At 38.9% G+C, this 13,199-nt stretch overlaps 1 protein-coding gene across 1 annotated transcript in view; it reads right to left on the minus strand.

Moving 5' to 3' along the window:
- The window catches only part of TMEM30A (transmembrane protein 30A), a 43,188-nt gene extending 36,464 nt beyond the window's left edge, over positions 1-6,724 (minus strand). Inside the window, exon 1 of the mRNA XM_082405094.1 lies at positions 6,339-6,724. Coding sequence (XP_082261220.1) covers positions 6,339-6,575 — 237 coding nt within the window. The 5' untranslated portion in view covers positions 6,576-6,724. The remainder of the gene's footprint in view (positions 1-6,338) is intronic.
- Positions 6,725-13,199: the final 6,475 nt, after the last annotated feature.

Here is a 13,199-nt window from a genome sequence, read left to right on the forward strand (position 1 = left end):
AAAACAAAGTTTGTGCACGTGGGAGTGCAGATATCTCCTCGAGATACTGATTTGATTTCCTTTAAATGTATACCTAGTGGAAGTGCTAGATCTTCTGGTAGTTCTATATTTTAACTTTTTGAGCAACCTCCATACTCTTGTCCATAATGGCTGTATGAATTTACATCGCACAAGAGTTCCCTGTTCTCTACACCCTCACCAACACTTGTTATCGCTTGTCTTTTTAATAAGAGAGTAACTATGGGAAGTGATGGACATGTTAATTAGCTTTATTATGGCGATTATTTCACAGTATATACATATATCAAGCCATCACAATGAACACTGTAAATATATACAATTTTTGTCAATTGTAACCCTAATAAAGGTAGGGAAAAAAAGCTTATACTAAAGATAATAGTTCATAACTTATCCTAGAAAGAAAGAGGCTACCAGGTGGTACAGGAACTACAGTTCCCTTATTTTTAAAAATTAATGCCTGTTAAATGTCAAAAGCATACAAGGCACAGTGCAGAATATAATGATAAACTGGAGACCTGCCAATAGCTTAAATTCAAAACACAAAGAGCCAGAGACAAAGCAGAACAACAGATGGAGATGAATGGATTAGTTTAAGAGTTATCATATTTCTCAACTTTGTTCTGCTACCATTGTAATTGCTCTCCTAAATCAAACTGGCAATTCTTCTTAGTAATTCTAAAAATGCATCCCATTCTTAAGAAACTGACTGAATTTAATGTGGTGGGAAAGGAGGAATTTGAAGGACATGCCATTTTTACCCTGCATAAGAACTGGAGAACTTGCATTTTTGAATGTACATCTGTCTCAAAGGAAATCAATATAATACCTAAACAGGTCACTCAACAAAATGCTGAGTAATAAGGTAAGTCATTTTAAGTATTAAGTAGATTAAATTAAAAACGGCATTTTTAAGTACCCCTTTGAACTGATTCCACACTAAAGAATTTATCTTTAAAAGAAAAAAATTAAAAAATAAAAGATCAAAATAAAAAAGAATTATTTGTCCTTTCTAGAGGCTGTAATGAAGACAAAAGGTAATTAAAGTAAAAATTTCAAAAACAATTTTCTTTAGTTGCTTCAACTTTATCTGACTGTGACACAGAAATGAAGAATGATATTACCTGTGCCAAGGTTAATGGTAAATTCAGCTAAGGTATTCTACATCTATTTGTACAAAGAAGGTAGAACACAAGCAATTATCAGTGATCACTACACTTACCTTGAAAAGATTATTGAGGATTAGAATGTATAAGTTAAACACTGCTATTTTTGTAACAACTGCTAAATTTGCCAGTATGTCTCTTTAAAACTCTAAGTCAAGGGTAGGAAATTCTTTTCTGTAAGGAGCCAGAAAGTAAATATTTTAGGCTTTGCAAACCAAGAGGATATTTGTAGGTTCTTATATAACAGAGAGAAAACAAATTTGCACAAACTTTTATTGACGAAGTTCAACATATAATAACAATTGTGTACAATTTTCTGGTAACACAGGTCTACTAGTAAGAATAAAATTCTTTTGCGGGGGGTAACATTTCTCATTATTGGAGTTCAAAGTCAGTGTTCCCTATCATCAAACTCAGCTGCAAATGTTCATCTGTAAAACCATTCTCAGTTCCTGCGCTTCAAAAAAATGGTCTGGCTAGCCATATTTACTTTGTCGTGCCTTGCCCTAAGTACTAAAGTTACATGAGGAACAAATAATAACACTAACACCACAAACCTCTTAATTTCCAAGAGTCAACTTCTAAGTCAACTTCTAAGCAACTGCAATTCATTTGACTATTAAAATCTTTACACTTGCCTAATTTTTAGTGCCTAATCCACTAAAATTTGATGAAAATGTATGTTGAACACTTTGGCAATATTAATTTGAAGTAAATGTTGTTTTAAGTTTATACTGAATATCACTCAGAATAACGTCCTCATCTGGTCCTAACCATTAATTTACAGCTATATAGGACTTCCTATATAGGTGGCACAGTGGTTAAGAATCCACCTGCCAATGCAGGGGACATGGGTTCGAGCCCTGGTCCGGGAAGATCCCACATGCTGCGGAGCAACTAAGCCCGTGCGCCACAACTACTGAGCCTGCGCTCTAGAGCCCGCGAGCCACAACTACTGAGCCCACGTGCCACAACTACTGAGCCCGCGTGCCTCGAGCCCGTGCTCCGCAACAAGAGAAGCCCCCGCGCCGTAACAGAGAGTAGCCCCCGCTCACTGCAACTAGAGAAAGCCCACACGCAGCAACGAAGACCCAACGCAGCCAAAAATAAGTTAATTAATTAAAAAAAAAATTTATAACTATATAACTTCACACTGATAAATGTGTGAAATTGCAAAAATTAAGAATACCTCCTACCTGTTTCAAGTTAGCCCCATTCAATTAATATCTCTGCCTCACCAACAAGGGCCCTCAACTAGAAAAACACTACCTTTAGAAAGACGTGCCTGACTCCTACAATTGCCAAATTACAGAAAATATTCATTCCTTGCTGCTAATAATAAATGAAGATATTAAGTCTTAGTCTTAACGAGATATTAAATATTTAAAATATTTTCTTATGAATGATAAAATTAACAACTTTAGTTTTCTAATAACTTTATTAGATTATGGAAAATCTACAAACCAACTAAACAAGATATATACACCTAATGGGGGGGAGGAGATATCCTTCCAAATATAAGCATTAAAATTTTTAAATACCTTTTTTACTCCCTTTTTAGGAGAGTCCAACATGCTTTACAAGAGTAGTAATTTTTTGTATAAAATTTCTGGTTAAAGGATGAAGACCCTCTGATTTTTATACCTAAAAAGTCTGGATTTCTGATCTTAGCACTTTAAGCTATATTACAAAAGCATTCTGATTGGACAAGTCTCCTTTGGCCTAGTAATTTGATGTATTGATAACACAGAAATACAAGTTCTTAAAATTTTCAATAATGAGGCAGTAGGCTAAAGAGCTGTGAGCAACTTATAGTATGGAAGTGAATGTTGCCAAGAGCTTCTCGTTACACATTTAGTTTTTTTTTTTTTTATAAATTTATTTATTTATTTATTTATGGCTGTGTTGGGCCTTCGTTTCTGTGCGAGGGCTTTCTCTAGTTGCGGTGAGCAGGGGGCCACTCTTCATCGCGGTGCGCGGGCCTCTCACTGTCACGGCATCTCCCGTTGCTGCGGCCTCTCTCATTGCGGAGCACAGGCTCCAGACGCACAGGCTCAGCAGTTGTGGTGCACGGGCTTACTTGCTCCGTGGCATGTGGGATCTCCCCAGACCAGGGCTCGAACCCATGTCCCCTGTAATGGCAGGCGGCTTCTTAACCACTGCGCCACCAGGGAAGTCCCCTACACATTTACTTTTAATAACCCTCAACATATTTGATTACTGAACTAGTGGCTGGCAAAGGGTGGACAGCAGTCGGAAACAAGCATGTGTGTCTTGGGAAAGCTCCCTAGGTTTTTCTAATAACTCCAGACCCAATTCTGAACGAATTCTCCACATAATCAACCAATTTTTTAAAATTTATTCTATTTGCATAACTATGTGAGCATTGGTACAAAATTCCTAATCATTCCTAATTTTCATTTCCTCTGGTTCCAAAGGTGAAAGAATTTGAATATGCAGCGTTTTTCTTTAAATCGCATTAAAGTTGGAAGTCATAGAAGATTAGAGTTGAACAGCCTCTTAGAGACCACCTAGTCTAAATCTTTTGGCTCTTCAAGTAAAATGAAAATTGAGACTCAAAAATATGCCTAAGATCACAAACTAGGGAGTAAAAGTTGGGACTTCAACTCTCATGCCTTGACTCTTAACTTTAGTGCCCTTCTAACTAGATCAAGCTGCAGAAGACTCTTCAGGCAACTTGAAATCAGAACTATGTACATGAGAACTATTGAAGAAATTTCCTACTCAGTGCTCTGTGGTGACCTAAATGGGAAGGAAATCCAAAAAAGAGGGGATATATGTATACGTATAGCTGATTCACTTTGCTGTACAGCAGAAACTAATACAACATTGTAAAGCAACTATACTCCAATAAAAATTAATTTAAAAAAAATTTTTTTAAGAAATTTCCATTTCACCAACTACTTGGTGTGAAGAACTTTATTTTATTTCAGAATCCGAAAGTGTTAAAGAAAGTAAACATTTATCTTCATAGTATAGTAAATATCTATAGAAGGTGAGTTCTGATAATTTAGTAAATACTCATCATATAAAATTCCAAACTATTGCTACTTTCATCTTAATATCCTAAGAAGTTTCAAGGACTTCCCTGGCAGTCCAGTGGTTAAGACTTCACCTTCTTATGCAGGGGGTGCGGGTTCAATACCTGGTGGGGGAGTTAAGATCCCACATGCCTCATGGCCAAAAAACCAAAACAGAAAACAGAAGCAATATAGTAACAAACTCAATGGAGACTTTAAAAATGGTCCACATCAAAAAAATCCTAAAAAAAAAAAAAAAATCCTAAGAAGTTTAAATAAGATGACGAAATTTCTAACGTTAAATTTTCTTCTACTTAATTACTAACATTGCAGTAAGGGTCCTAGTGTAGTGTGGAAGCTTAAGACTGAACATCAAGACATCTGGGTTTGGTTTCTGTCTCAACTTTACAATACTCTTCTCGCTTACTAGCAAATACCAACCCCTCTGACTCCATTTCTCATCTCCTGATTCGGGGTCATCACAGTAATAGTAACTATTGTACAAACTTAGTGCCAGGAATATTACCTATATTGTTTCTGATTCTCACGTTTCACAAGATGGGCATTATTTACCGATTTTACAGGTGAGGAAACTGAGGCTCAGAGAGATTCTGTTTTCCAATAAACTGAGCTAGTTAGTGGCTGAGCTGGAATTTACTAGACGGCCTAGAGCCCACGGTCCTTGTATTACACCACTTTGCTCACATCCTGATACGCGTGGTCCTCGTGCAGTTGGGAGAACAAGAAGTACTACATTTGAAGGACTACTAGGAGATAAAAATGATAAAACAAAACTTTATGCTTAAGAAACATACTGTGTTACTTTCTTTAGTTATTAAACTGAAAATGCGTTTTTAGTAAAAGATTTAAAAACTAGGCTGTAGATATTGTACAATTCTTATTACTATTATTAACACAGAAATGAGCACTGTACAATTAAAAAATATAACGATTTTGCTTTTACAGGTAACATTGTGAATTAAACTGGAAAGTATGCCTATTCCTGTAGTTGAAATAAAATTGCTTTGAAAGCCCTATTAAAAAGCATGCATAATTTTTAAGTATTTAATAAAATTAGAGGGGAAAAAAATGACACAATCTGATAGAATAGAAGAAATCAAGAGAACTCTGTACCAGCTCCCCGCCTTTCGAACAGATAAAAATATTTCTCAGATATTCAAGAAAAGTAGACGAGCAGATGTTTAATATTGGACATCTACACAAAGTATTTACATTCTGTATCAACCTATGTTCACCACTGCAGATGGATGAAGATACTATGATTCTTTCGTTGACAAAAGTCAAGATGCTTCCCCAAGTTTCTCTAACACGTCTTATAAAAGTAAGATGTTCAGTAGACAATTCACAAATTAGTCTCTGTGTTATGGTCATTGACTCTTTTTCTTTTCTTTTTTTTTTTTTTTAAGTTTGGGGGAAAAAAAAAACTAGGGCGAATGTACGGCATGGTTATTAATCAATGTAGCCTAAAGGCAAAACCGGAATTGAAGTTTCAGGTTACCTTTTACCTCATGCCCTATAACTAAAAGCATCTACTAACTCAAAAGGTACTGTACACACCTCGGTCCCACGTCCTAATATGTGATCTGGTAACATGACACCTTCTTGACATAAAAATCATCAATGCCTCTATGACTCTGGGTCCTTTTCCCCAACAATGGCCAAGGTGTTAATCTCCGTGTCCCGGGATAATCCCCACACAGGTAATGACACTCTGGCCGTGTCAACTCTCCCGGCGTTTTATCTCCACAGAACTTCCTTCCACTTCTCTTTTTCTTTGTTTCTTTTTTCCACCGCCGTCGGAAGTTAAAACCACACACACCGCCCAGGAAAGGGGCGCTCTTCCCCCGACCCACACTCTGCATTAAACATTCATTCCCTCTCTAACCCGGTAAACAGCGAGAGGAAGCGCGGGCAAAACTGCAAATTCAGAAAACCCGTAGGAAGAGAAAGAGGAAACTGAGGAAGAGAGAAGGTAGGGGAGGGCGGGGCCCGCCTGTCAAGCCCCGGGACCCGAGAAAGGAGTCGGGCCGGCGGGGGGACCCCGCTCCCCGGCGGCGCCAACTCCCACCGCCGCTGCCTCCCGTCCGCTCACCTCGATCTCGCGGATGTTGTTGGAGGTGACGAAGATGCCGATGCCAATGGGGATGAAGATGAGGCCGATGATGAAGAAGGTGGGGAGCACCGTGCCGGCGGTAAGGATGGGCTGCCAAGCCGGCAGCCGTTGCTGTTTGAAGGCCGTGTTATCCGGCCTCCGGTTCTTAGCGGTGCCCCCGGGAGCACACGGGGGCCCACCATCCACTTCATCCTTCGCGTTATAGTTCATCGCCATCGACCCCCAGGGCGCGGCTCCGCGACGCGCAGGTGGACCGCCCAGGTGACCCGCCTGCTGACCCTGACAGAAGACGCGCAGGCGCCGCCGCCGCCGCCGCCGCCGCCGCCGCCTCCGCCGCCACCTCGGCTGTAAAGGCGGAAGAGGCGGGACTGCCGCCGACCGGAAGCGGGACTCGGCTGGGGACGCCAGAGGGAGGGAGAGAGGAACGAGGGAGAAGCCTGAGGGGCGAGGGGAGGGGAAAAGGGAGGAGGGTAGAAGCGGGAGGGAGAAGGCTCGACGCCCCCTGATCATCGGCCCTGTGACGACAAAGTGAGGGCCTCTGTCCCCAGAGCGTGAAGCTGCGTTGTCGCCTGCGAGGCCCCGGGTGGGTGGGGCGAAGAGGCCTCGGCCATTGCGCCACAGGCGCGTCTTCGCTCCGCTCGCAGAAGTTTCGGTTCGCACGCACCTGCCCGCTTCTTCGGGATCGTGGCGACGGCCGTTCCGGGTGGCGGGTCAGACCCGGCCGACCCGGGCCACACCCGTTAGCCCAGGAGCGGGTGGCTCCGGTGCCAGACAGGTTTTTGTTTCACCTCGAAGCCCTTTCGGAAGGGGATCGGAGCACGGAAAAGGCCACAGCGAGAGAGCCTGCGGCTCGTGGGATCGGCAGTATTTGCTTGAGTTGTAAAACCACGACTTTCTCTAATTCAAAACGTAAACCTCCACACAAGGTGCAAGTGTAAATATTAAGTGAGATGCATGATGGGTGCCCCTTTTGTCCTCAAGAATAAATCATCTGACTTGGTTAAGCCTGTTATCTTGGCCGAGATTGAGCTGTTCTCGCTTGTTTTTCCGCCATTGATAGTGTCCAAGTTACTTTGTACCGTCTTTTCTGAGTCCACGTTTATCTTTTGCACATTGATTTAAGAAGTCTTTTTTTCTTTATTTGCGATATAGTTGATGTACAGTATTATATAAGTTTCGGGTGTACAACATAGTGAATCACAATTTTTAAAGGTTATGCTCCATTTATAGTTATTATGAAATATTGGCTGTATGCCCTGTGCTGTACAGTGTATCCTTGTAGCTTATTTATACATAGTAGTTTGTACCTTTTAATCCCATATCCCTACCTTGCCCCTCCCCCTTTCCCTCTCCCCACTGGTAACAAACTAGTTTGTTTTCTATGCTATCTGTGAGTCTGTTTCTTTTTGTTATATTCACTAGTTTGTTCTATCGTTTAAGTTCCACATATAAGCAATATTACGCAGTATTGTCTTTCTCTGTCTGACTTATTTTAATTAGCAACATACCCTCCAAGTCCGTCCATGTTGTTGTAAATAGTAAAATTCCATTCTTTTCTATGGCTGAGTAGTATTCCATTTTATATATACCATCTCTACTTTATCCATTCATGTGTTGACGGATACTTAGGTTGTCTATAGCTTGGAACATAATTGTAAATAACGCTGCTGTGCACATCAGGGGTGCATGTATCTTTTCAAATTAGTGTTTTCATTTTGGGGAGATACATACCCAGGAGTGGAATTGCTGGGTCATATCGTATTTCTATTTTTAATTTTTTGAGAAACCTCCATGCTGTTTTCCACAGTGGATGCACCAGTTTACGTTTCCACTAACAGTGCAAAAAGCTTCCCTTTTCGCCACATCCTTGCCAACATTTGTTATTTGTGGTCTTTTTGATGATAGCCATTCTGACAGGTGTGAGGTGGTAGCTCATTGTGGTTTTGATTTGCATTTCTCTGATGATTCACGATGTTGAACATCTTTTCATGTGCCAGTTGGCTATCTGTATGTCTTCTTTGGAAAAATGTCTATTCAGTTCGTTAAGAAGTCTTTTGTAATAAGCTGTAGCTCTTTATTTTACTTTTTTTTTTTTTTAAAGCTAACACCAGGAAAACATTTTAATTAAACTACAGAAACAATGGTTATAGTACAGAATATTCATGAGCAAGAAGATACACCATAAGTGCTTACAAAGTTACGAGCCATCTGTTTGCTTCCTTAACATTTTCCATATTTTAAGTTCATATGTGAAGATGATCAGATTTACCATTTTTGGGGGGGAGAGGAAGAAAAATAAAAGGTGTATTTATCATCGCTAGATGTGCTCGCTGTGTGCTCCGTTATTTATATTCAAGGCCCAGGTGACTGGAAGTGCAGGTGTCAGGCATTTTAATAAACTGGACAGCCATTTGTTTCTGCACGACAGGCATCTTTACACACGAGCAATCAGGAGAAAACAGGAAACAGCCAAAAGCACTCTGTGCTGCAACACGCCGCCTTAACGGCTAACCAGCATTATTCAACTGCTACACAACTGCCAGTTTTCAATAGCCAGTTCTTTATTTTACTTTGGATAATTCAAAAAACCTCAACAAAGTATGGCATTATCATAAAATAAGATTCTGTGCAGACACTTTAAAACTACCAAGTATTTAATGACCCAAGGAAATACTCATGATACAAAAAGTGACTAAATCATAATACCAAAGTAGCATAGGTATGTAGTATGAAGCCCAACTAAAAAGGAAATAGTGGTAACCTCCAGTGACCAGATGGAGAATGTTTGTTCTCTACTTTGCAATCTTGTATTTTCCAAAATTTCTGCAATAAGTATATATTTGTAAAAAAAATTATTTTAATTATATATAACCCACATTAAATTGGCATCTTTGAAATCCAGAGCAGAGAGTAAGTCACATCATTTGAAAAAAATACCCAACATGTATTTTCTTTAAGGCTTTGTCTATAGTTACTCCTTTTGGAAGGTGAGCTAAGGGAAGGGGAACTAAAAGAGTGTTTGGGCCTCATAATTTATAATTAAATGTATTTTCCAAATGACTGCAAGTCTCAGGAGGTGAGCCAATCTAATATTTATCTGGCAGATAACTCACTTTCTTACGTGATGTCATTATCTCTCAAATTCTTAGCACAGCACTGGTAACATAAGTAGGTCTATATGTTGTTTTGATCTATGTAAATTTCCTTTCAACCTCAGGCACAAGTGGAAAACGTTCACCTATCAAAGTTAATGGAGAAGCGTTTTGCTAAGTTCCGTTGACTGGTAAATGTATATAAACAACATCAGGCATAATGCAAAAATATAAAGCATAAGGCAAGTTTTCTCTCCCCATTTCCGCCTACGTCATTATACCCGCTAAATGTGATAGTTGCTTAAGTGGTTTGCTGTTCCAGCTTTCTGTGAGGATGGTCAATTATTTTGCTTTCAGGTTTTTATTGTTGTTCTAGTGATCTGAGTGATCATGATATACTTTTTCTGATACACTGTTTCCTTTTTCTTTAGTATTGTTTGTTCATAGGAAAGATTATTTAACTCCTTGTCTCTTTTTTTCTTATAAAAAGTCCATTTTGACTGAAATATAGACCTGTGTGTCCGGGCCCCTTGTGATTTTAGTACCCTCTAACATTTTAGCAACTGGAATCAAACAATTTAAATTCTGATTAGACCTTGTTTGCTCACACATGTTGACCGCCTGCTGCCTGCCCAGCTCCACTTGTTCTCACGATATAACTTTTAGATGCAGAAGTACTATTTCTTGGTCAGGCAGGAGGAGGTAACTCCAGGGTCACAAGGAGAATTTATGAGTTTGTGTTGCAGAAGAAATGGATGACCTTAAGGAAGATACGACCAGCTGCTGCCACCCAGAAGTCTGGCTGCACCAGGTGTTTTCTGAGACTGAAGAAACAGATTTCCCCCTCAGTTCCCTGAAGCCTCCTCTCTCTTGCCCCCTAACTGCATAAAACTCCCCGCTTTAGCTTCTTTGTTAAGGTGGAGCCGAGAGGTCTTGCTCTCTAGTCTTCTCACTTCGGCTAAATGAAATAAACCTTTCTCTACGTACGCACACCAGTGCCTCAGTGGTTGGTTTTGGCTGCACATCGGACGCCCAAACCTGAATTTGGGAGGTTTGGCAACCCTTGTAGAACTGAAAACTTCCTTAGATTTTTAATCTAAAACGTACCTTTTCAGATGAGGTCCAAATAGATGAAATGACTTTTCTAGATGCCTTGATATCTTTCCAGTTCCTTTCCATTTCCTGCGCTCTGCCATCGTAGTAGCTGCTTTACCCACCTAACTTTTTTTCACCTCCACTTCATTATCTGTATATGTGTGTTGTAGACGTGTAGTATTGCCAGAATTAATTTGTAAAAGAGCTCTATTTAATTGGCTTGAAGAAAATTAAGTGCTTTTATGCTCAGAAATATTAAAAAAAAAAAAACTAACCCAAATGAACTTCAAGATCACAATATCTAAGATTAATGATTAATGCATGAAAACAAGTTTAAGTTGTCAGTTTAATTAATGCAGACATGTCTTTAGAGTCATCAGCATTAAGTATAATACTTTTATTGTACCTAGCTAGGTTTACCAGAAGTCAAATAAGATCTTATTATTCCTGTTACAATATTTGTCAACAAGAAAAATAACTTGAATGATGAACCTTTTAAGTAAATCGAATGTAAATGAGATGACAGATTGATAGCAGATTGTAAAGTTTCTTTACCTTTTAAGTTATGTGTTATAACTTTATTAGCTTTTGAAATCTTTTATTGTTACTTTGGTTAAGCGAATAAGTATTGATCCACAATGACCTATGATCTTATTTGACTAAGTGTTTTGAAACCTTTTTGATATTTTTGAAACTTCCCAAAGATCAAATTCTAATTGAAATTTGTTTGACCTGTAGCTACCTTTGATGCTTTCTAAAGGGCCCCTGGAACATCTCAAGAGAATTGTTTTCTCTCCTTACCAAGGAAAGATATTAAACTAATTGGACTTATTTGGTATGTTAAATTACATGACAAACATTGTCCAATGAGTGCTAATAAACCTTCTTAGGTTATATTGTATGGGTAAATGTCATTATTATGAATGTCCTAGAGATTATATGAAATTTCTAAAAGTTGACTACGTCCTAGTAAAATGTTATCAGTAATAATTCTAGTTATTACCTAAATGTTGTTTGCCTCAACAATAACCAGCTTTCTTTGTCAACTGCATTGTAATCAGATATTTAACCTTGTCTTTTTAAGTCTTTTGTCATTTATAGATAGTTATTGTTGTACTCTAATGCTTTTGCGAAAGAAATGCTTTGTCTTCAAGAAGATTCATAGAAAGGACTTTTTGACAAATACAGGCTTCTGATAACTTTTAGATCATACTGCTGAACTGGGTAAGAAATTATACAGTTCTCATGGAAAAGCTGATGGCTTCATAGAACTCTTAACAGAATATTAAGATCAGGGATTAGTTACATAGGACTGAGGGAGCTGATGAATAGGGTTATAATTTTTTTTGTTTTTTTATCTGAAATATTACTGGTGTTTAATCTGTGTTTTCCAGATATAAGGAAACCCTTCCCCTCAAGCTATAATTATAACTTATAGCAATTTGGTAAATTATACCTTTATAAGTGGAATTGTAACATTTATCTTTTCTCTCTACCTGTTCTCTCCAGAAATTGGAGACTCTTAGGTTCCCAGCAGCCTTATCAGGTGGATAAGAAAGACCACCTCCTGGCAGGTGCAGGAATCTCGAGATATTTTGGGGACCTTGAGAAGAGAGGAATACACTGGAGTCTATAGATGTTGCAGGCAGAATCCGATGGCAAGCCCTTGACATGGCTTTCCCGGCCTTGATGCCTTTTAAAAGTTTAATTTGAGATTCCATATAATAATTTCCAGCACAGCCAACTTAAAAGAGCCTATATGATCAATTACACTTGTGTAAATAATTAGACCAAATTTATTGAAACCAGAATTATTTTGCAAATAAATTAGTCTTAATTTGGCTACATTTGATAGAAATAACGATAATTTTAGAGAGAAAAAAATTATGTTTCAGTGGACATTAAATTCTAGGTCTTTGAGGGTTTTTTATATTTACTACCAATGACGTGCTTTCTCAGATGGCTCCTAGTTTCTATGTTGCATTACTGTGAAGTTTGTTTCTGAAGCTTATCACAGTAATCTATCTTTGGATGAAGATCAGATGCCCCATGACCTGCAACCACAAGATTATGCATACCAGAAAAGACATCAGATAAAGGACTCTACAGCCAAGTTGGAGGGGGCCATATTAGGCCTTGTTTCCTGAATAAACTGCAATCCTGTTTCTGACACCCAACTTTGACTAACTTAGACCAGCACTACCAGATCAGGACGAGATGAATGAAGATGACATCTGAAGTAGACAGCTGACCCAAGATACTGGACCAGGACTGTATTTTGCTTATGAAGCAAATGTATTTATTCCTTGGGCTCACTCATTTGCAAGTTTCAAAAAAAAAAATTAATCTAGTTGCTTTTTTTAATTTGTGGCCAATTACCTACTTCCTGTACTCCTAGATTACCTTGGTAGTTTTCTCCTCTCCAAAGCTCTAATTGGATGGTCCTTAGAAATTTTAGTTTAAAAGAAAGAAACCATGCAAGCTGCCATTACTGCCAATATTACCAAGTGGGATCTTCTTACCTGGCCAATTTAATGACACCTCCTCTGAACCTGGCCATGAATACTCCTCTTCATTAGATGCTAAATATTGGGTTGCTCCTAATGGGACCAATGGATTTGTGGAACAAGTTTATGGCCTTGGCTCTCCCCAG

The sequence above is a fragment of the Balaenoptera borealis genome (genome assembly GCF_965194805.1).
Source record: "Balaenoptera borealis genome assembly, chromosome: 9".
Classification (NCBI taxonomy): domain Eukaryota; kingdom Metazoa; phylum Chordata; class Mammalia; order Artiodactyla; family Balaenopteridae; genus Balaenoptera; species Balaenoptera borealis.